Source organism: Mustela nigripes, chromosome 6 (assembly GCF_022355385.1).
Source record: "Mustela nigripes isolate SB6536 chromosome 6, MUSNIG.SB6536, whole genome shotgun sequence".
NCBI lineage: Eukaryota > Metazoa > Chordata > Mammalia > Carnivora > Mustelidae > Mustela > Mustela nigripes.
Window position 1 is genome coordinate 72,263,054 of NC_081562.1, and position 24,849 is coordinate 72,287,902.

At 38.0% G+C, this 24,849-nt stretch overlaps 1 protein-coding gene and 1 pseudogene across 1 annotated transcript in view; one reads left to right on the forward strand and one right to left on the reverse strand.

The window, feature by feature from the left end:
* Positions 1–23,438, forward strand: part of RECQL (RecQ like helicase) — a 54,957-nt gene extending 31,519 nt beyond the window's left edge. Inside the window, exons 6-15 of the mRNA XM_059404794.1 lie at positions 726–924; positions 8,547–8,713; positions 9,547–9,628; positions 10,497–10,645; positions 10,735–10,852; positions 11,325–11,463; positions 13,025–13,116; positions 21,172–21,391; positions 21,714–21,843; positions 22,345–23,438. Of these exons, the coding sequence (XP_059260777.1) occupies positions 726–924; positions 8,547–8,713; positions 9,547–9,628; positions 10,497–10,645; positions 10,735–10,852; positions 11,325–11,463; positions 13,025–13,116; positions 21,172–21,391; positions 21,714–21,843; positions 22,345–22,491 (1,443 nt within the window). The 3' untranslated portion in view covers positions 22,492–23,438. The remainder of the gene's footprint in view (positions 1–725; positions 925–8,546; positions 8,714–9,546; positions 9,629–10,496; positions 10,646–10,734; positions 10,853–11,324; positions 11,464–13,024; positions 13,117–21,171; positions 21,392–21,713; positions 21,844–22,344) is intronic.
* The window catches only part of LOC132020306 (pyridine nucleotide-disulfide oxidoreductase domain-containing protein 1-like), a 29,593-nt pseudogene continuing 27,796 nt past the window's right edge, over positions 23,053–24,849 (reverse strand).

The following is a 24,849-nucleotide window of genomic DNA, read 5'->3' on the forward strand; positions in this document are numbered from 1 at the left end:
AACCTTGCTTCTCCACTTACTCTGCCAGAAGTTCTGGAGAGTCAGGGCCTTGTTTTTTTTTTTTGGTTAAAGATTTTATTTATTGATTTATTTATTTGATAGCGAGAGCAGGAGTGGTGGGGAGGAGCAGACAGAGAGGGGACAAGCAGACTCAGCAGAGTGCATAGCTGATGGGGGTTTGATCCCATGACCCTGAGATCATGACCCAAGAGTCAGGCACCCAACCGACTGAGCTACCCAAGTGCCCCAAAGTGTTTTCATTTTTATTTTTTGTTCTTTTTTTGTCAAATGAAATTATTCTGGGCACCTGGATGGCTCGCTCAGGTCATGATCCTGGAGTCCTGGGATCGAGTCCCACATCAGGCTCCCTGCTCAGCAGGGAGTCCGTTTCTCCTGCTGACCTCTCTCCTCTCATGCTTTCTTTGTCATTCTCTCTCTCTCTCTCTCTTAGATAAATAAATCTTTTTTAAAAAGACACACACACACACACACCCACGAAATGAAATTATTCTTTTATCGACATTTGGATACAAGTAAACATCTAAAATGCTTTTTACAGTTGACTTGAAGTTTAGTACTGGGACATAGTCTCAGTTTTAATTAACTCAGCATCTGCTAAAATAGTCCAAAGCTCTTGCTTTGAGTAACAGGCATCTTCATTTACTGCTTAGTATGCCAGTCTACAAGCTTAGTTCCATCATTGTGTCTGTTCTTGTTTTCAACAGGAGCATGTGAAATGGGTTCATGCTGAAATGGTAAATAAAAACTCCAAGCTGAAGCTAATTTATGTGACTCCAGAGAAAATCGCAAAAAGCAAAATGTTCATGTCGAGACTAGAGAAAGCCTATGAAGCGAGGAGATTTACCCGGATTGCTGTGGATGAAGTTCACTGCTGTAGCCACTGGGGACATGATTTCAGACCCGGTATGTATGATGTATCTAGAACACTCCTTGAAATTAGGGATTATTTTCTTACTCACATGAAGGAAATTCCTGGTTTCATTAAACTTATTTCCTCAGCCAGTTATTACTCATTTTCTCTCGCCTTAATATAAGGGGAGTTGAGAGGCAGTCTTCAGTCTCTTTACTCCCCCCATGGTAGCGCTTAGTCTGATTGCCTTTATCCTGTGAAATGCATGTTTCTTAGCAACATGATTCTCTCCCATGGTTAGCCATAAAGGTTTAGTTACACCAAGTTCTGTCTCGCATCCATTGAGGAATCCGTATCTGCTTCAGAGCAGTGTTCTTTAATCATCAGAGTCTCCAGTATCCACTTCCATGTCTGTACCCAACTACCACCATGGAATTACAGTGCTGTGGGATATTTTAGTAACCCTGTCTTTATTCCTCCAACCTATTCCTGCAGTCATAGCTGGAAGCAGATCACCCAGACTTGCTCTGCGCAAAATAACCTTAAATTTTAAGAAATCCGGCTCATGATATCAATGTCATTTCTTTCTGAACTTGATTTCACATGCATATAGCCCCCTGGTATTCCCCTTTAATTCCTCCTCGTATTTGTCCACAACCCCAGATGCCACCTGATGGTCCCTCTCTCCTCCTTCCAGACTTTGCTGTTGCCACTTCAGTTTCTTGTGGATTGCTTGGCATTTTACCTGCCTCAGACTCTCTGCCAGACTGAGCTGCTGGACCCCTCCTGGCTTCTGCTTCCCCCATTCCTGCTGTTACAGTACTAAACGCTGGCCGGAAAAAAATTGCATGGCTACATTCATTTCCACCTCAGGTCAGCTGTCATCAGATTCCACTATGCTTTTACTTATTCCTGATGTGCCTCCTTTAAGCATTTCTCCCAGCAAGCTTTCCCTGCCTTAAACTTCCCTTTAGGTCCCACCTCCTACTGGTCCCCAGGAAATAGATGCCAACTTGTCTGGAGGTCTCCTCTTTCTCCTTCCAAACATTAGTAATCTTGTTTTTTCTTCTTAGGGTAAAAGAGATCATTTCTTGTAATGGTTACCATGACTCCTCCCACTTCATCCTTTCCTGCCTTCTTAAGATCTCGCTCTGGCAAAGTCTTCACTCCTGCATCTTTAAAAAAATTTTTTTTAATTTTTAAAAATTTTTTAAAAAGATTTATTTAAGAGAGTGAATGAGAGAGAGAGAGAGAGTATGAGCAAGGGGTAGGGGCAGAGGGAGAAGCAGGCTGTTAGCTGAGCAGGGGTCCTGATGGGGGGACTCAGTCACAGGACCCTGGGATCATGATCTGAGCTTTTTTTTTTTCCTTAAGATTTTTATGCATTTATTTAACTTGAAAGAGGGAGAGAGTGAGCGAGCAAGTAAGTAGGAAGGGGAGGAGCAGAGGGAGAGGGATAAGCAGACTTTCCCCTGAGCCCAGAGCGGATCACTGGGCTGGATATCACAATCCTGAGATCATGACCTGAGCTGATATCAAGAGTCAGACACTCAACTAAGCCCCCAGGTGCCACTCCTGAATTGTGAGACTCCCTAAAAACAAAGATAGAAACTGAAATAACCTTTGACCTTTCCCACCCCTTTAGATGTTGTCCTATTTCTGCTCTTCCTTTCACCTCATCCTCTAAACTCACCGTCTGTTTCTTACCTTCCTTCCCTTCTGAATTCATTGAATCACTTCTGCCTCCACCACTCTGCTCACAGGTGACTGTGGCCCCCTCACTCTTCACTGGCTTAATCCGTGGGGTTTATCTGCATTCCTCTCCATTTCCTATGTTCACCTCTCTCCTTGTGTGGTTACTGTGAGGGAGGCTTTGATGTGGTTCCTTTCCATTCTTACTGCCATTGTTCTCCTTCCTTTACTACCACCCTAAATGTTAGTGTTCCCTAGGTTCTGATCTGTTTTCACCTTTTCTTATACTTCCCCAGACATTGTGGACTCGTGGCCTGAAGACGCAGTTCTCTACCTTCAGAATTATTTGGGGCTATTTAGTTATTTTTAAAAATTTTGATTTAAATACTTTAAGCAGTGTATATACTGCCCTTTCTACTAGAGACCCCACCATATTAATCAGACTACTCCAAAGAGTTGTTATCTGTAGCTACTGAAAATACCAGGTTTCTCACCTTTGCCCTCTATTTCCACCCTCAGTGGTCTGATCACTTAGGATAAGAGCCGTTGCTTGTGTGTTACCATCACCTGCCTTGCCTCTTCAGATTAGTTGCAGCTTTCATCAGTTGTTCCCATATCTAGTCTTCTTCCTCTTCAGCTGCAATTTATATTCCTAATTGTTTATTGGAAATGTGTACCCATTTTTAAAAAATGTTCAGTTGAGGCATAATTGACATAAAACCTTGTATGAGTCTTAGTTGTATAACTAAAAGTTTGTACTTTTTGACACTCCCTTCACCCATTTATCTTTGACACTCCCTTCACCCATTTTGCCCACCCCCATCCCTCACCTCTGGCAATCACCAGGGTGTTCTCTGTATCTTTGAGGTTTTTTGTTTTTGTTTTTAGAGATTCCACATATAAGTGATATATTAGTGTTTGTCTTTCTCTGACTTGCATCACTTAGCATAATGCTCTCAGGGTTCATCTATGTTGTTGCAAGTAGCAGAATTTCCTTATTTTTAAGGCCAAATAGTATTGTATTGTGCATCTATGTGTGTGTTGCAAGTAGCAGAATTTCTTTATTTTTAAGGCCAAATAGTATTGTATTGTGCATCTATGTGTGATATACACACACATCATATTTTCCTTATCCATGTATCAGTGCACACTTAGATTGTTTCCATGTGTTGGCTGTTATAAATAATGCTCCAGTGAACATAGAGGTGTAGATAGTGGGTTTGCTTTCCTTTGGATAAATGCCCAGAAGCAGAATTGTTTTCAAGATAGTGGGTTTGCTTTCCTTTGGATAAATACCCAGAAGCAGAATTGTTGGGTCATCTGGTAGTTTTGTTTTAAAATTTTGAGGAACCTCCATACTGTTTCTTGATTTTTCTCTTTTTTAAAAGATTTATTTACTTATTTTAGAGAAAGAGTGTACACACTTGGACTAGTGGAGGGAGGGACAGAGAGAAGAAGCAGGCTCCCCACACGGAGCCTGTCTCAGGGCTTGATCTCATCATGACTCTAAGATCATGACCTGGGCTGAAATCATGAGTTGGGTGCTTCACTGACTGAGCCACCCACGTGCCCAACGGTACTGTCTTCCGTAGTGGCTGTACCAATTTACTTTGCTACCAACAGTGTACCGGGGTTCTCTTTTCTCCCACACTTATTTCTTGTATTTTTGATAACAGCCATTCTTACAAGTGTGAAGTGATATTTCATTGTGGTTTTGATTTGCATTTCACTGATGATTAGTGATGCTGAAAACCTTTTCAGGTACCTGTTGGCTATTTGTATGTCTTCTCTAGAAAAATATCTATCCAGATCCTTTGCCTGTTTTCCAATCGGATTTTTTGGGGTTTTGTTAATGAGTCAAGCAAGTTCTTTGTGTAGTTTTTATGTTAACCTTTAATCAGATAGTTGTAAATATTTGCTCCTACTCCATAGGTTTCTTTCATTATGTTGATGGCTTTCTTTGCCATACAAGTGTTTTTTAGTTTCATGTAGTCCCACTTAACACATTTTTGCTTTTGTTGCCTTTGCTTTTGATGTCAAATCCAGTAAATCATTGCCAAGATCAGTGTCTGGAGCTTATTCCCTATGTTTTCTCTGGTAGTGTTATGGTTCCAGGTGTTATGTTCAAGACTAACCCATTTTGAGTTGATTTGTGTATGATATAAGCTTCTTGTTTCATTCTTTTGCCATGTGGCTGTCTAATTTTCCCAGTACCATTTATTGAGGAGTCTGTGGCTTATCTCCATTTTATATTCTTGATGCCTTTGTCATAAATTAATTGACGTATATGGGTGGGTTTATTTCTGGGTTTTTAATTGTTTTGTTGATCCATGTTTGTATTTTAACACTAATACCATACCGTTTTGATTACTATAGCTTTGTAATATGGTTTGAAATTAGGATGTTAGATGCTTTTAGCTTTGTTCTTTCTTAAGATTGCTTTGCCTATTGGGTCCTTTTGTGGTTCTCTATAAATTTTAGGTTTGTGTTTCTAGTTCTGTGAAAAATGCCATTGAACTCTTGATAGGAATAGCATTGAATCTGTTGATTGCTCTGGGTATGTGGATATTTTAACAGTGTTAAGTCTTCCAGTTCATAGACACAGAATATCTTTCCATTATTTGTGTTATTTTCAATTCTTTTATCAGTGTCTTACAGTTTTCAAGTGTATAGGTCTTTTGCTTCCTTGGTTGAATTTATTCCTTGGCATTTTATTCTTCTTGATGCAATTGTAAATGGAATTGTTTTCCTAAATTTTCTAATAGTCTGTTATTAATATATAGAAATACAACAAGGGTGCCTGGGTGGCTCAGTCATTTAAGCACCTGCCTTCGGGTCAGGTCATGATTCCAGGGAACTGGGATTGAGCCCCACATTATGTTTCCTGCTCAGCTGGGAGCCTGCTTCTATCTCCCCCTCTGCCACTCCCTCTGTTTATACTCTGTTTCTCTCTCTCTGTCAAATAAAATATAATAAAAAAAAAAAACCCTGATTCTTTTTGTATTAATTTTTTGTTCTGCAAATTTTCTACGTGTAATTGCATGTCATCTGCAAATAGTGACAGCTTTACTTACTCTGTTTCAATTTGGATGCCTTTTATTTTTCTTGCCTAATTTCTCTGGCTAGGAGAAATTTTCAATAAGAGGAGTAAGAGTGGACATTCTTGTCTTGTTCCTAAATGGGAAGATAAGGTTGGAAGTAATAAGCTTGAGAGAAGGGTCTTTGTGGAGCTGACACTCTGACCTCAGAGGAGACATAGCTCCCTGGTGCTGGTATCTATTAGTGGAGGCAGAGGTTGGGGGGAACCTGTGATGAAGCAGGCTCCCCAAAGCTTGGAAAAACAGCCGACTGTATTCAGCTGCTCCATTGAAGACACAGTGCTGCTGTAGGGATGATGAAGCCTTCTGGGGCGAGGTTCTTGAGAACACAAGCAAGCCCACAGGAAGCAAAAAGGAAGGAGCAAAACCCTTTTTCCTCCCCCAGCCTCATACTCTGTCCTTCCACTGCCAGCTGGCAAATCAGAAATGGAGTGTGCAGATTCCCCGCTCCAGTGCTGCAAAGCAGGGTATAAAAGGGTGGAGTTGGAGCTGAAGACAAATAACCTAATAGTGGCACATCCTGCTTGGTTTATCCTGCTTCTGAAAGAACGAGACCATCACCAAGTCCTGTCCACTCTTCCTCTGAACCAAATGTCAAGTTTGTCCACTTCTCTTTGTCTACTGCTGTCTCTTAGATCCACTTGGGTTCCTTTCCATTGGTCTACTACAATGGCTCCTTCACTAGTCTGTGATTCTAGTCTTAACCCTTTTGTAGTTCATTCCCCACATAGCAACAAAGTGGTCTTTTCTACATGTAAATCAAACCCTGTACTTTCCTCCTAAACTACCTGGCAGATTGTCTTTATACTTAGAATAAATTCCATATTCTTAACTGGGGTCCATAAGGCAGTATGTGTCTGTGCCCTTTGTCTCTGTCCAATTTCCTATTCTTCCTTACTCTCTCCTTATATTCCTGCTGCCCTGGGCTTACCACTAGGAGCCCTTCACACTCTCTGATAATAACATACTTATTGGTTTACTGTGTTTTGTCTGGTTTCTTTGCTTGAATTGTTCTTCCATTTGCATAGCATCCTTGTTTTGTTCACCACTTAATCTTCAGTGCCTGGAGACGTGCTTGGTACGAATGGTGAATCTTGGACTCTTTCCCTACCTTTCCCTTCTGCTCCTCCTTGCTCTTACCTCCCCTGGGGCCCATATCCAGGTAGTCACCAGACCCTGAGGGGTTCTAGTTCTTGGGTTTCTTTTCAGCCTTTTCTTTCTGCTCTATTCTCATTGTCATGCCTTGTTCCTCTTCTTACTGGGTTTCTGGTCTGTTGCTGCCATCTTTGAACTGATTTCCCTTTCTTAAGTCTTTTGTCTTTTCCAGCCCCTACCTTGCACTGCTACCTAAAGATGAGTCTATTTATATCCCTTATGTGCTTTAAAAATTACATAGTGACAAATTTCCTAGCTCCTCAGAATCAGTGAACCATGTTGTTCCCAGTAGTACTTAAGCCTAACTTTCTGTGCTCTTCAGTGTAATGGTATCAGTCGAGGGGTAGGCAGGGAAGCAGAGCTACTGTGAATGGCAGGTGATCAGGGATTTATTTTGGGAAGTAGATCCTGTACAATGGTGTGAGGAGTAGGGGATGTGAAGGATGGAGAAGCAGAGAAAAATCCCTTGTTTCCTGAAGCACTGGTGTGGGAGAACAGTGGAGCTTATAGGGGAGTTCAACTGGCATGGTTTGTGCCAAAGGGAGCCACAAAGGGAAAGCTCATGAGAGGTCTCTGGTAAAGCTCTGGGTATCTGTCAGCCCTGTGGGTCTGCTGCCAAGCATCTTGTGGGGCCCGTTGATGGGCAAGGTTTACATTTGGGAAGAAGAACTGAAAGAACTGAAAGAAGACTGGAAAAAAAGTAGGACAGGCTAGAACTGGCTGAGCACCTCTGCATCTGTCCCTTATCCTATCTGCCTGGAGAGATCTTCAGAGAGTCATGGTGGCTGGTTCACTTTTACCTGCCCCACCTTGCACAAGGTCCTCTTTTGGGCCAGCTCTCACTTGGAGCCAAACAGGGAATGTGGTTCCCAGCTTCCTGGAGTTGACAGTAGATGCACCCAGCTCGACACTGTGGGTTATCCCAACAGACCTACTAGCTGTTGTCTGACTGTGCCACGTCATTTCTTTCTGGTGTCTTTGCAGTTTATGTGTTGTGTCTCTGCCTGGTGGTTTCTTCTGCCCTTCCTAGTGAGCTTCTGCTTGTCCTTTAGGACCCAACTCAAATGTTACTTCCTTGAAACCTTCATGACTTCCCCAACAACAACCTTCTCTGTTTTCATAGTAGTCCTCTAGCTTTACATTTAGCAGTTTCGACCATAAGTTCTTTCCACTTTCTCCAAGTAGTTCAAGTACTTGAGGACAACTCTTCTAGTAATGGAAACATTCATGATAAATATGAGCCCAGAATGGTTTCCCAAAAATAAATCCTGTAAAAACTAGTGCCTTCACCAAAAGTTTTCTGATCTGAATTTGCCACACTTGAAGGATAGTGGTGGGAGAAAGGGCTTGGCTGATGTCCTCTTTTGTTAGTTGTAAGAGATGCTATGGCAGAGATGCTATGTAAGAGATGTTAGTTGTATCCACATGCTATGGCCAGTCCCACTGCCTCTTGAAGCCACTAGTCAGAGGTTGCGGACCAACACACAACTGACTGGAAATATTTTAGTATTCCCTCTCTTTAGCAGCGAGTTCTGCATGCCAGAACAGTGTTTCTGAAGAACCAGTTAGAGGTAGCCTGCTTACTCAGAAAGGCCAGGTAGCAACTGCAGATTAGATTTTGGGAACCAGGGAAAGAAAATCCAGCAACCATTGCTTAACTGCATAATGGTAAGGTGTCATTTGCTCCTTAAGGGTAGAAAGTGGGCTACTGGGTGTTTTCTCTTTTCCAGATTACAAGGCACTTGGTATCTTGAAGCGGCAATTCCCTAACACAGCACTAATGGGGTTGACTGCAACCGCGACAAGTCATGTTCTGAAGGATGTCCAGAAAATACTCTGTGTAGAAAAGTGTTTTACTTTCACAGCTTCTTTTAATCGACCGAATCTTTATTATGAGGTGTGTAACTCCAATGTCAGTTTACTACTTTCATGAAGGATTGCCGTGATGGTGACCTTTTCATTGTGTTTACTTACATGAGTAACAGTAACTCTTAAAAGTTTTTAAAATCAGGAAGTCATTATAAGCAGATCAGTAATTAATGCTTTCTTTGTGTATCTCTGTTGCTGCATAATCCTTTGCTGGGTTAAATAAAAGACATCACCTTGTGAAATTGATGCACATTCTTGTGCAGGGGTGGAGGGAAGGCATAGATTGACACCAAGGACCCTAATGACATCTCTTAAAGTTACTTAGAAAATAATACAACATTAATATGCCATTAAAGATTTGTCAATACTCAATTTAGATTATATAGCTTAACAGCTATTTTTTTTTCCTTTCTTTCTAATCCTTTTAAAAGAATAGATAATATTTTTCTGAGTTTTCACCAAAGTTATTTAGGTCATGATTTATGTTTTTACAAAAGTAGCATCAGAAATAGGGGTCCCTGGGTGGGTCAGTCAGTTAAATATCCAACTCTTGATCTGACCTTAGGCCTTGATCTCGGTTGTGAGTTCAAGCCGCATTGGACTCCACACTGGGCATGGAGCCTATTTAAAACAAAAAACAAAAAAAAACCCAGAAAATAAAAAGGTCTTCATCTTTTACAAGTGCCTCTTCTTCCCTGGTAAATTCAAAACCAAGAATCAAGAAGAGTCAGGCAGGTGAATATAAGAATAAGAGAAAAAGCACTGTGCCCATAAAAGTATGGCACCCTGAAAATTGTTAAGTAAATAACTACATGGATGGTGCTCATTCATTTACTTTGTAATAAGTTAGTTTTTTCTTAGATTCGGCAGAAGCCCTCCAACACGGAAGATTTATTTGAGGATATTGTAAAGCTTATTAATGGGAGATACAAAGGGCAATCAGGTAATATAAAAACAAACCATCTTTGAAGATTCAGAACTTTTGAAAAGTAATTAATATTACATTGATCTACTGATAAATTATTTGCAACCAAAAATATTAGTTCATGGCAAAAGGATACTTGATAGGATAAATTAATTTGCTGCATTGGTGATCTTAGAAATTGGGTGTGTCGTTTGCTCATGGAACAGATTGTAAGGGTCATAAAACTGTTTATTTTTGTTTATTTGCACCTAATTGCTTTAAATAGTGGACCTAATGATATAATGCTAATTATCAATAGCACATACTTAGTAACTATCCACTTAAATAGTACGTATTGAATGAGTTAATGGTAGATGGAGTTGAGAGTATTTATCTACCTGTTCCAGGATTAGTGCATAGACAGGTGTTGCTGCAGCACAGAGTTTATGAAAAGTAGCATTTCAAAGCTGTTCTACAGATTTTAGGCGATATTAATGGTGCCCTGGAGTGAAAGGAGCTCCAGGGTCAAATTTGAGAAAGGCTGCAACTCTCTATCTCTCCTAGAGCTTCCCAGAGTGTATCAGTCAGCACATAAGACATTCTGGTCAGCCCTGCAAATAGAGAGATCTGTTACCGGTGTTCAGTGCAGAGCCCCAGTCACTTGTACTTGAAACTTTTTACATCATACTTGAGAGAAAAAAGAGGTAATGGGAACAACAACACTGGTGGCCCAGGGCTTATCTGTGTTTTAGAGCAAGCTGCTGATCAAATCTTTATATGAGAAAATCATTATGTGTTCAGAACCTTGGAATTTTTCCTAAATCTTTTTCTTCCATGCATTATGTTAATCAGTATCTTAAATGTGTGTTAAAAATTATATCTAACATTTGAACGTCTTTTACTACAGGAATCATATATTGCTTTTCTCAGAAAGATTCTGAGCAAGTTACAGTTAGTTTACAGAAACTGGGAATTCAAGCAGGTGCATACCATGCCAATATGGAACCAGAAGATAAGACCGATGTTCATCGGAGATGGTCAGCCAATGAAATTCAGGTTAAGTATATATCTTCAATAGAAGCCTCATTAACATTTAAAAATATTTTAACTTGATTTAATTAACATAAAATGTTAAAACTTTTTAGGTAGTAGTGGCCACAGTTGCATTTGGTATGGGAATTGATAAACCAGATGTGAGGTTTATTATCCATCATTCAATGAGTAAATCTATTGAAAATTATTACCAAGAGAGTGGACGTGCAGGTATGTACAACTCCTATCCAGAAATAAATTTTAATAAAGCTTTTCTAAAAAATACACTATAGACGAGTTTTAATGATTCTGTGTTTTTAGTCTTCTTTATTAGCTAGTATTTTACAAAAATGAAGTCATTTTTGCTTTCTTAAAATTAAAAAAAATTTTTTGCAATTAATTTGAGGCCCATCTTTGCCTTCTGAAGTTTTAATTAGTGGTCTCACTAAGTTTATAACTTCAGTAACTAGATTATGCACATTTTTTTTGGTTATAAAACTGATTGTTGGTAGGTCTCTTTAGTCATTTTTTTTCTTTTTATAATTTGAGGGCCACTGTTAAAAATTAACTTTCATTTCTCTGCAATTTCTAGATATGATATATGTAGATCGTGAAGCATTGTCAGCTGATTTTATACTTATTATTTTTGCATATTTTGAAATTTTCAAGTAATTATGCAATCTCAGGATTTCTTACACTACAGGTCGAGATGACTTGAAAGCAGACTGTATTTTGTATTATGGCTTTGGAGATATATTCAGAATAAGTTCAATGGTGGTGATGGAGAACGTGGGACAACAGAAGCTTTATGAAATGGTGTCATACTGTCAAAACATAAGCAAGTAAGCCACATACCTTTTTATAACTTGTCATTTAAACATAAGCACTATGTGAAATTACTTGGAGTACTTGCTCAGTAAGTAAATACACTGCTAGAATATCAAGCACAAACCTGTAAAAGCAAATGTCAGTACATGAACCTGCAGGATCTGCCTTAATTCAAGATGAGAGATTCTCTCTCCCTGATAATCCTCCAAAACTATATTTTATTGGAGTTTTTTAAATTTTATAGAACAAGCATATTGAGATGCTGATTTTAATTAAAGAATAATTAACATACAATATTATATTAGTATCAGGTGTAAAACATAGTGAATCAGTATTCATATACATTATTAAATGGTGACCACAGTGAGTTTAGTGACCCTCTGTCAACCTACATAGACGTTACAATATTAAGGACTATATTCCCTCTGCTGCATATTACATCCCCTGGTCATCTTTATTTTATAACTGGAAGACTGTACCTGTTAATCCCCTTTACCTTATTTCATCTATCCCCCTTTACTGAAAGTTTTGATATAAACGAGCCCAAGCCTTTTTTTGTCTGGCTCTGGAATATAGTTACTTGTTTTACTAATTTTGAAAAGGTATACACAGTAGGCATTTTGAGAGCTGAGCTTGGTAGCAGGTATCATCTCACCAGCTGATAGGCTGATGAGATAGTTGAGAGCAGGGTTAAGTTTCTCCTTAAGAAATAAATTTAAATCTATATAGGGTGGTTTTAGTTAGACCATATAGTTCCCTTATGGCTTTTTTTCAGTATTAGTCATTTTTATACTCTTCTTGCTCAACCTAATAAGGACTCAAAAGTTTTGAACCGATAAGCAGTTATTGGACTGTGACAGAAAATGTCATTTCTTTCCTGTAGGTGGTGCAACAATCTAGTTAAAGAAATATGAATGTGAAAATTTCCTTAGATATCCGGTAGACTCCCAAGAAGCGTCTTCTGGGTTTTAGTGTAACATACAAGAAACTACTAAAATACAAGAAATTACTTTGCTATCAGGAAAATTCTCTTAATTTTTGCACAGTATTGAATCTTAAAGGGAATCTTAGACAACTTTTAAAAGAAGTATTTATCAAATAAATATGGAAAAAACTATATATGGTAGGCAGAGGAATAGTCCCCCAGAGAATAGGGTATAACCCTCGGTAGTTTGGATGGGTCTGGTATAATCACAAGTGTCTTTAAATGTGGAAGGAACCAAGGAAGGTCAGAATACTTTGTTGGCCTTGAAGATGGAGGAAAGAGAGGCATGAGCCAAGGAATTCATGCATTCTCTAGAAACTGGAAAGCACAAGGGGACAGATTCTTCCTTAGAGCCTCCAGAAGAAGTCCATCCCTGCTGACACCTTGATTTTAAGCCAGAGAGACCCGTGTCAGACTTATCTAGAAATACAAGATAATTTGTGTTCTTTTAAGCCACTAAGCTTGTGGTGATGTTACGACAGCATTAGGAAACTAATATAAGTTAATAACTCTTGTGTTTTGAAATAGGGATTTACTAGGCATTTACTTACTAAGCATTTAGTAATTTGTATCTCCAAATGTATTTGCAGGTGTCGCCGTGTATTGATAGCTCAACATTTTGATGAAGTGTGGAATTCAGAAGCATGCAACAAAATGTGTGATAATTGTTGTAAAAACATTTGTGAGTTCACAGTTTTTCTAATGAAGTAGATTTGACATACAGTGTTACATTAGTTTCAAGTGTACAACACAGTGATTCCGTAAGTTTTTGTACTGTGCTGCCCACTACAAGTGTAGGTACTGTCACCATGCAATGCTGTTACAGTACCATTGATTATTTATTCCTTGCGCTGTACCTTCACTCCATGACTTATTCTTTCCATAACTGTAAGCCTGTGCCTGTGCCCCCACTCCACATCATCCATTTTACCTGTCTCCCTCACCTCCCTTTCCTCCTAGCAGACATTGGTTTGTTTTCTGTATTTGTGGGTCAGTTCTCCTTTCTGTTTATTCTTTTGTTTTGTTTCTTAAATTCTACATATAAGTGAAATCCTAAGGTATTGTCTTTGTCTGACTTATTTCCCTTAGCATAATACCTTCTGTCCATTCATATTTTTGCAAATGACAAGACCTCATTCTTTTTTATGGCTGAGTAATACTGCATTGTGTGTATATATATATATACCACAAAGACCTGTTAGCAGACACTTGGGATGCTACCATATCTTGGCTATAAACATAGTGATACATGTATCTTTTCAAATTAGTGTTTCTGGTTTTGGGGGGTAAGTACTTGGTAGGGGAATTACTGGATCATGTGGTAGTTCTGTTTTTAATTTTTTGAGGAACCTCCATACTGTCTTCCACAGTGGCTGCATCAGTTTGTATTGCTGCCAACAGTGTACAAGGGTTCCATTTTGTCCACATCCTCACTGACACTTGTTTCTTGTGTTTTTGATTCTAACCGTTCTTACAGGTGTGAGGTAATAATCTCACTGTGGTTTTGATTTGCATTTCCCTAATGATTAGTGATGGTGAGCATCTTTTCATGTTTCTTGGCTGTTGGTAGGTTTGATTTGGGAAAATATCTCTTCAGGTCTTCTGCCTATTTTTAATTGTAATGTTATTATTATTATTTGGTTTTGAGTTGTATAAGTTCTTTATATATCTTGGATACTAACCCTTTATCAGATATGTCATTTGCAAATATCTTCTCATTCAGTAGATTGTCTTTCAGTTTTGTTGTTGGTTTTCTTCACTGTGCAAAAGCTTTATGGTTTGCTCTGATCCCAGTAATTTATTTCTGCTTTTGTTTCCCTTGCATGAGGAGATAGAGTCAGAAAAATGTTGCTGTGGCTGATGACAGAGAAATTACTGCCTATGTTCTCTTTTATGATTATAGGCCTTACATTTTATGGTTACAGGTCTTGAATTTAGGTCTCTAATCCATTTTGAATTTGTTTTTGTATATGGGAATAAAGTGGTCCAGGTTTCCCGACACCATTTAGTGAAGAGAATATCTTTTTCTGTATATTCTTTCATCCTTTGTCATAGATTGACCAGATACTAAATGTGGGTTTATTTCTGGGCTATTCTTTTTTCCATTGATCTGTGACTATTTTTGTGCCAGTACCGTATTGTTTTATTACTGGTTTGTAGTATATCGTGAAATCTGGGATTTAAACTAGCTTTGTTTTTTCCTCATTATTTCTTTGACTGAGGTGTTTTGTGGTCCCATTCAAATTTTGAGATTATTTGTTTTACTTCTGTGAAAAGTGGTGTTGGTATTTTGATAGAGATTACATTGAATTTGTAGATTGCGTAGTAGGCATTTTACCAGTATTCTTCTAGTCCATGAGCATTGAATATCTTTCCATCTGTTTGTGTAATCTTCAGTTTCTTTCATCAGGGTTTTATAGTTTTCAGAGTATAGGTTCTCTTGCTTCCTTGGTTAAGTTTATTCCTGGGTATTTTATTATGTTTGTTGCAATTATAAATGGAATGGTCTCTTTATCTTTCTGCTACTTTGTTATTAGTGTATAAAAATGTAACTGATTTCTATGTATTAATTTTGTATCCTGCAACTTACTGAATTCATTTATTCTAATAGTTTAGTGGAGTCTTTTAAGTTTTTCCATGTATAGTATCATGTCACCTACAAATAGTGATATTTTAACTTCTTCCTTACCAATATGGGTTTATTTCTTTTTCTTGCTATGGCTAGGACTTCCAGTATTATGTTGAGTAAAAGTAGACATCCTTGTCTTGCTCCTGACTCTGGAGAAAAAGCTGTTTTTCACCACTGAGTGTAATGTGAGCTCTAGATTCTTCATGTATGGCCTTTATTATGTTGAAGTACATTCTTTCTACACCTATGGAGTTTTTATCATGAATAGTTGTTGGATTTTGTCAGATGCTTTTCCTGCATCTATTCAGATGATACATGGCTTTTATTCTGCCTCTTGTAAATGAGTATCACATTGATTGATTTGCAAATATTGAAGCATCTGTGTATCCTGGGACTAAATACCACTTCATTCTGGTGAATGATCCTTTTAATGTGTTGTTGAATGTGATTTGCTAATATTTTGTTGAGAAATTTTGCATCTGTATGCATAGGTTATATTGGCCTGTAGCTTTCTTTTTGTGTGTTGTCTTTGGTTTGGTATCAGTGTAATTATGGTCTCATGAAATTTATTTGGAAGCTTTCCTTTTTCTGTTTTTTGGTACAGTTTGTGGAGATACATGTTTGGTAGAATTCATCTGTGAACCCATCTGGTCTTGGATCTTTGTTCATTGGTAGTTTTTTGATTATCACTTTTGCATGTTGTTACTGGTACTTAGTCTGTTCAGACTTTGATTTTTCCTGATTCAGTTTCAGAAAATCATGTCTCTAGCAATTTATCCATCTCTTCTAGGTTTTCCAATTTGTTAGCATCTGATTTTTCATAATATTCTCTGACAGTCCTTTGTATTTCTGTGGTGTCCGTTTTTACTTTGCTTTCATTTCTGATTTTATATGGGTCCTCTTGTTTTTTCTTGAAAATGTGTGGGTAAAGGTTTATCAATTTCATTTACCATTTCAGAGATCCAGCTTTTAGTTTCCTCAGTCTTTTCTTTCTTTTAGTGTCTATTTCATTTCTTTCTGCTTTGATTTTCATTATTTCCTTCCTCTACTTACCTTGGGTTTTGTTCTTTTTCTAGCTCCTTTAGGTAAGGTTAGATTGTTTATTGAAGATTTTTCTTGAGTTAGTCTGGTATCAATAATAAATTTCCCTCTTAAAAGAAAACAAAACAAACAGCTGCTTTTGCTTTGTCCAAAGATGATTTTTTTTTATTTCAAATTTATTTTGATTTCTAGTTTACAGACATCCCCAGAGATTTTAGACAGTTGTGTGTGCATTTTTATTGTCCCCATGTATTTTTTTAAAGCCCTAACCTGTTGACACATTCATTGCATAGCAGCATTTTAGCCTCCACATATTTGTGTTTCCTAGTTTTTTTCCTGTGATTGATTTCTAGTTTCATACTGTTATAGTTGGAAAAGTTGAATGAGGATTTCCATGGTCTTAAATTTATTGAGAGTTATTTTGTTCCTTAATGTGTTAGGTCCCAGAGAATGCTCCAGGTACACTTAAAAATAATGTGTAATCTGCTCTTTTTGGATAGAATGTTCTATATGTATTATGTCCATCTAATCTAATGTGTCATTCAAAGACAGTTTCCTTGTTGACCTGCCTGGATGATCTACCCCTTGAAATAAGTGGTGTGGTAATGTTCCTTTCTGTTATTGTATTACTGTCAGTTTCTTTCTTTGGTTATATTTATGTATTTACATGCTCCTATGTTGGGTGCGTAAATATTTACATTTCTTATATCTTCTTGTTGGATTGGTTCCTTTCTGTTACAGTCCTTGTTTTTTTAAAGTCTGTTTTGTCTGATTGATGTACTGCTACTTGGCTTTTCTTTTTGCTTCCATTATGCCTATGTTTTTCCATCCCTTCACTTTTAATCTGTATGTGTCTAGGTCTGAAGTAAGTCTTTTATAGGCAGCACATAGATGAGTCTTTTTTTTTTTTTTTTTTAAGATTTTATTTATATATTTGAAAGAGAGTGAGAGAGAGCAGCAGCAGATGGAGAGGGAGAAGCAGACTCCCCACTGAGCAGGGAGCTGGATGTGGGACTCAGTCTCAGGACCCTGGGATCAAGACCTAGGTGGAAGGCAGATTCTTAACCATCAGAGCCACCCAGGCACCCTGAGTCTTATTTTTTTTTTTTTTTATTTTCTCATTTTGAGTCTTATTTTTTTAATTAATTCCAGCATCCTATGTTTTTTGAGTGGAAAATTTAAACCATTTACATTTAAAGTAATTATTGATAGCTGTGTATTTATTGCCACTTTGTTGATTGTTTTCTGGTTGTTTTTGTAGTTTTCTTGCTTTCTTTGTGATTGATGACTTTCTGTGGTGTTATGATTGGCTTTCTATCACTACTTTTTTTCCCACATTTAAGTTTGCCTTTTTATTTAAAAAAATTTTTTAAAAAGTAATCTTTATGCCCAGTTTGGGGCTCAAACTCACAATCCTGAGATCAAAGGTTGCATCCTGCACTGACAAGCCAACCGATAGTCCCTATTTTAAAAAATTTCTTATTTCTTTTCATTTATTTGAGTTAATGGGATGTTACACTGGTTTCAGATGTACAACATAGTGATTCAGCAACTCTGTAAGTTATGCTCTGCCCATCGCAAGTGTAGCAACCATCTGTCACCATGCAACACTGTTACAGTACCACTGATTATATTCGGTATACTATATTTTTTCCCCTTTATTTTACCTATTACACGTGTTGGGTTTATGGTTACCATGAGCTTCATATATAACATTCTAAGTACAAAGCAGTGTATATTAGATGATGGTCATTTAAGCTTGAATGCATTCTAAAAGAACTTCTTTTTCACACCCCCTTCATGGTTTATGTATATGCTGCCATGTTTTCTTTCTTTCTTTTTTTTTTTAAAGATTTTATTTATTTATTTGACAGAGATAACAAGTAGGCAGAGAGGCAGATGGGGGGTGGGGGAGGAGAGGCAAGCTTCCCGCCAAGCAGAGAGCCCCATGTGGGGCTCGATCCCAGGATCCTGGGACCATGACCTGAGCCAAAGGCAGGGGTTTTAACCCACTGAGCCACCCAGGCGCCCCTATCTTTTTAATGGTAATTTCCTTACATCTAATTGTGGCTTTTTCTTTCCACTTAAAGTAGTCCCTTAAGCATTTCTCATAAGGCCAGTTTAGTGATGATTAACTTCTTGATGTTTTGTTTGTGAGCTCTCTCTCTTCTTCAATTCTGAATGATAGTCTTGATTGTAGGTTGAGTTTCTTGATTGTAGGTTTTTTCTCTGTCAGCACTGTGACTGTATCATGTCACACTCTTTTGGCCTGCAAAGTTTCTGCCAAAAATTCAGCCAGTAGTCTTACGTGGTTGTTCTTGTAGGTAACTTTTTGTTTCTTACTTTTACAATTTTCTCTTTAACCTCTGACATTTTAATTTTGTGGTGTGGACCTTCTTGAGTTCATTTTGTTAAGGGGCTCTATGTGTTTCCTGAATCTGGATGTCTGTTTTCTTCCTTAGGGAAGTTTTCAGTTATTTCTTCAAATTTCTGCCCCTTTATTCTCTTTCTGGGACACTTATAATATGACTGCTTACTTGATATTATCTGACAGATCCCTTAACATCCTCATTTTGAAAAATTATTATTGCTGGTCAGCCTGGATGCTATCCATTAATCCATCTTCCAGATCATTGATCTGTTCTTCTGCATCCATTAATCCAACTGTTGAGTCTCTCTAATGTATTTTTTATTTCAGTTGTTGTACTATTCAGCTCTGGTTCTTTGTATTTTCCAGCTCTTTGTTGAAGTTTTTGGAGTTTTTTTATTCTTCAGTCCAGGAAGCATTTTTAAGATCATTAGGTCTTTGTCAGGCATATTGTTTATTTCCATTTCATTAAGGTTTTTGTTTTTTTTTTTTGAGATTTTGTCTTTTTCAATTTGGAGCATATTCCCTTGTTTCCCCATTTTTTGCACGACTTTGTATTTGTTTCCATAAATTAGCCAGTAACTGCTACTTACCCCAAATTTGAAGGAATGGTCTTGGTTTGTAGTTGTCCTGTGTATGTAGATAGTATATGCCTGGTGAGTTTTGTTGATGGACTACAGCTGTAGCTTGCATGGGCTGGAGGTTGCAGGGGACTCTGTAGTGGGGTCGCTTTGGTGGGATGGTTGGAATTTAAGTGGGTGTGGGCTGGAGCATTCCTGAGTCTCTATGCATAGGGCGCCCTGGCAGGGTGGCTGAAACTAAAGTGGGTATAAATTAGGTTAGGGTATAAATTAGGTATATATTAGTGGGTATAAATTAGGTATAAATTAGGTGCCCTGGTGAGGGCAGTTAGAGCTATGGTGAGTTGTTAGTTGGGGAGGTCCCTGGATGCTTTGTGCAGTGGACGACCTGGCAGGTCAGCTGTAGTTGTAAGGGTGTGGGCTGGGGCATTCATAGGGCTCTCTGCACAGATGGTGCCCTGGAAGGACAGCTGAAGTGAGTTCAAGCCACGTTGTCCTGGCAGGGAAGCTAGAGGTTTCCCTAGAAAGCTGTCTGAAGCCAAAGTGGTACAGGCCCGAAGCTGTCCTTGTGGGACAGCTGGGGTTGGTGTGGGTTGGGGGCCCAGGACTCACTGAGGTGGTAGGCTGGTTAGGACACCTGGACCCTGCTCCCATTTATGCTGTCAGGGTAACATAAACTGTGGCATTCACTGGACCCTCCCACCCAGAGACCATTGCAACAGCTCCCTTGCCAGTTAGCAGGGCTCAATGGCTAGTTCCTTTATATTCTGGTTGCTCTTTTAAGCCATGGCTTTTATTTTCTGTGGCCCACAGTAGACATACATATCTGCTCCTGGTACCTCATTAAACTATTCTCTGCACTGCAGCCTGCAGCATCAGAGGTGGGGTCACCCTTTGTTACCACGTCTCAGTCTCTCTTGGCTGTTCTCTGGGTGGTCTGTCTTGTACAGAAGCTGTTCAGTCAGCCCTCAGTTCTGTTTTTCAGGAGGAATTGCCTATAAATAGATTTGGTGTGCCAGTGGAGGAGAGTTTAGGATCTTCCTGTGTCACCATCTTGGACTAGAATACTCCCTAGTTCATTGTTCTTTAAACTTAACAGGCTAATATATATAGCTAGGACTATAGGAGGGCAATATTAGGCCCCAGAATGGATTAAGTAAGCTGTGAATAGCATTTTCTAGATTTAAAAGTAATAAAAGTTTTAAAGCAAAGGTAAATAAAAGGAAAAGTGCTATGTGGATGTACATATCTTACATTGCTATATTATAGGCATGTTAAATTATTAAGAAGTGAAGGAAGGTTTAAATTCTGAGTGGTATAATGCTCTTATAAAAAAAGGCTGCTCACTGATTGGGAAGAGAAATTTAATACAAAGGAGTGATTATGGTCAATCATTTCTGATCTAGATAATGGCTAACCATTCAGACACTAATTTAGCAGTGTTTTGGTGCTGTATTTTAACTTTTTTCATCCTGTGTTGTGTCTGAAGAGTTGGACTAATCAGTTCCCTCATGGTTTTGATGTCTTGGGTGAAGGTCAATGTAATTTTAACTGCAGGTAGAGAAACTTGTATGAGAGTTGATTATTTTATATATATATATATATAAAATATATATATATATATATAATATATATAATATATATATGTTATATATATATTAATTTATATATATATTTATATATATATTTATATATATATATATAAAATAAAACAAAGTACTAGAATCAATAATTAGGAATCTGACCAGGACATTCTGTCTCTAAATCAGAGTACAGAGGAAGCCATAGTTTTCAAAATATTGCTTAGTGAGCACAAACCGAGTAAATACAAAAAAACAGACTGATTTTCTTACAAGTCTGTCATGTCTGGCACACATTCTGGTTCATAGAGCATACCCAAGGCCTTCTGGTGACCAGCTTATTTCCTTTAGATCACTGCAAATTCAATAATGTCTTACAAAGACTGTAACTTAGTTCGGTGACAGACTTAAGGAATAGCCTAGTTCGAATGCAGAATGCAACAGTTAGGGTGGCTGATGTTGATGACTCAGTTTAAACCACTTCGACTAGCCTGTGCTTGCTCTAATTTCTAAATCCCAGTTGGTGGTCTCATTATAGCATGTGAAAGGAAGAATGTCACAGCACACTGCAGAGATCTAATCAAGATCCTGAAGCAGGCAGAGGACCTGAATGAAAAGCTCACACCACTGAAACTGATTGATTCTTGGATGGGAAAGGGTGCAGCAAAATTGAGAGTGGCAGGTGTTGTTCCTCCCAAACTTCCTCGTGAAGACCTGGAGAAAATTATTGCACACCTTCTTCTACAGCAGTATCTTAAGTATATACAAATCCATTTCTTGTCCTTTGGTGTTGTCTTTATGATTGTTTCTTATAACTGCAACAGAATAAGTAGTTTTCCGGTTGTTTCATGTAAAACTGTTAAATGCCATATAAAATTTACTTAATACAATCCAACTTTAACTGATCACTGCCAAGTGAAAAAAAAAATGCAGTTTATAGAAAGTATTTGTTTTATGCAAGTTTCATTCCCTATCAGTGTATTATAATTATTCCATTTATGGTTTTTTTTTTAAATAAATTTGGGTTTTTTAAAATAATTTCTGAAAACCTTTCTGATTTTTGGCCTTTATCTTTCACAGAGAAGACTACAGTTTTACAGCGTATGCTACCATTTCATATTTGAAAATAGGACCTAAAGCTAATCTTCTGAATAATGAGGCACATGTCATAACCATGCAAGTAAAGAAGCCCACAGAGACCTGTTTCAGGGTAACTGCCTGTTAATTTCTACATACTGAAAAAAACACAGCAGAGCTTAAGGGATACTGTTCTGGGTCCAGTGGAACACAAGAAGAGAGAAGCAGTTTTCTTCTTAGAATCTGAGCATGGAAGAGAGAAAACATACCTTTGCTTTCTGTAGAGCTATTAATAATTTAAACTAGTCTACCTTTTAATATAGACTAGGCTTTTCAACCTTTTAGAATGTGAAAAATCCATTTTAGTGTTGTCTCATTTGCAATATACTCTACCCTGGTTGATCAACACTGGTTGAGAGAAGTTGGCCTGTGCAGCAGAGGTCGAGAACCAATGACTCACATATTAAATAACTCTCAAGCCTGCAAAAGCATGCCATGTACCACTGTGTCTCTGACAGCATATCCCTTCACGATAGGGCTCATATGAAGGACCAGTGAATGGGTTTATTAATCTGGAAAGAAAATGGAACAGCTGAGTTTTGACCAGAGTGTTTTGCTTTGTTTTTATTTGTAGATGGAATCACCTCAAACTTGTCATTCTTTTGAAGGAGCTGATAAAAAAAGGGAAGAAAAAAATTCAAGTAACTTCCAGAAGTCTGCAAACATGCTTCAGCAGTCTAAGCATACAGGGACTAAGAAGAGAAAAATTGATGATGCATGAATGTTTCTAAATTTTCCAAGAAAACGGTTTATGCATGCATACAACAGTATTTTGTAGTTAAAAGTTTAAGACAATTTTATTAATATTTTATACATATGGAACTTATATCCAAAGTATTAAAGACTTGAAAATTCAAGATCATGAATTATGTAAATTTACAGTATGGAGAAAAATAATTTTTTTTTTTTTGAGAAAAATAATTTTAATGCAAAATATTTAAGAAGTGAGTTGGGGGAAATTGGAGGGGGCATGAACCATGAGAGACTGTGGACTCTGAGAAACAGGGTTTTGGAGGGGAGGGGAATGGGGAGTTGGGAGGGCCTGGTGGTAGGTATTAAGGAGGGCACGTATTGCATGGAGCATTGGGTGTGGTGCATAAACAATGAATTTTGGAACACTGAAAAAAAATTAAATTAAAAAAAATAAAATTAGATTCCCCCTCTCAAAAAAAGAATGAGTTCACATATCTTAAATCCTTGATCCCTTGACATACCTTCTGATAGCAGTGTTATATGGAATATTTTACATAGGCCTATCACAGAAAGGGAGTGATTTCAGCTCCTAACAGCTGTAGAATCCAAATGTAAAAGGAATAAGTTATCAATAAAAATGATATTAGCAAGGAAGCTATTGCTATATCTCTTAAGTAAAACAAAACAACAAACCTCTTGAAACCATATAACCCTTTCTGTCATAACTAAAGAATGAGGCGGGCATCCCAGACCAAGATATTGGCTAAGTACATAATAACCTAGCTAAATCTGCTCCAAGGCTAAATCAGGCTAAATATATGTAACTTATATCCTTACATATAAAGTAGTCAATTTTGTATTGGAAAAAGTAACTTTAAATTATGTGATCTTTGCAATTTTATTTATATTTTAATGCTTTCCCACTGAAATCATTATCACTTTTGTATTCTTCATTAAATCAGTGCATTTACCTTATTGAGACTTCTGTGTGTTGTATGGAAAATTAAGTCCGGAACTTAATTTTTTTTTTTAATTTTTAATTTTTTATAAACATATATTTTTATCCCCAGGGCTACAGGTCCGTGAATTGCTAGGTCCACACACCCCACAGCACTCACCAAAGCACACCCCCCCCCCCCGCCAATGTCTATAACCCCACCCCCCTTCTCTCAATCCCCCTCCCCCCAGCAACTCTCGGTTTGTTTTGTGAGATTAAGAGCCACATATGGGTTGTCTCTCTCCCAATCCCATCTTGTTTCATTTATTCTTCTCCTACCCACTTAAGCCTCCATGTTGCATCACCACTTCCTCATATCAGGGAGATCATATGATAGTTGTCTTTCTCCGCTTGACTTATTTCACTAAGCATGATATGCTCTAGTTCCATCCATGCTGTCGCAAATGGCAAGATTTCATTTCTTTTGATGGCTGCATAGTATTCCGTTGTGTATATATACCACATCTTCTTTATCCATTCATCTGTTGATGGACATCTAGGTTCTTTCCATAGTTTGGCTATTGTGGACATCGCTGCTATAAACATTCGGGTGCACGTGCCCCTTCAGATCACTACGTTTGTATCTTTAGGGTAAATACCCAGTAGTGCAATTGCTGGGTCATAGGGCAGTTCTATTTTCAACACTTTGAGGAACCTCCATGCTGTTTTCCAGAGTGGTTGCACCAGTTTGCATTCCCACCAACAGCGTAGGAGGGTTCCCCTTTCTCCGCATCCTCGCCAGCATCTGTCATTTCCTGACTTGTTGATTTTAGCCATTCTGACTGGTGTGAGGTGGTATCTCATTGTGGTTTTGATTTGTATTTCCCTGATGCCGAGTGATATGGAGCACTTTTTCATGTGTCTGTTGGCGATCTGGATGTCTTCTTTGCAGAAATGTCTGTTCATGTCCTCTGCCCATTTCTTGATTGGATTATTTGTTCTTTGGGTGTTGGATTTGCTAAGTTCTTTATAGATTTTGGACACTAGTCCTTTATCTGATATGTCATTTGCAAATATCTTCTCCCATTCTGTCAGTTGTCTTTTGATTTTGTTAACTGTTTCCTTTGCTGTGCAACAGCTTTTGATCTTGATGAAATCCCAGTAGTTCATTTTTGCCCTTGCTTCCCTTGCCTTTGGCGATGTTCCTAGGAAGATGTTGCTGCGGTTGAGGTCGAAGAGGTTGCTGCCTGTGTTCTCCTCAAGGATTTTGATGGATTCCTTTCTCACATTGAAGTCCTTCATTCATTTTGAGTCTATTTTTGTGTGTGGTGTAAGGAAAAGGAAATTTCATTTTTCTGCATGTGGCTGTCCAATTTTCCCAACACCATTTATTGAAGAGGCTGTCTTTTTTCCATTGGACATTCTTTCCTGCTTTGTCGAAGATGAGTT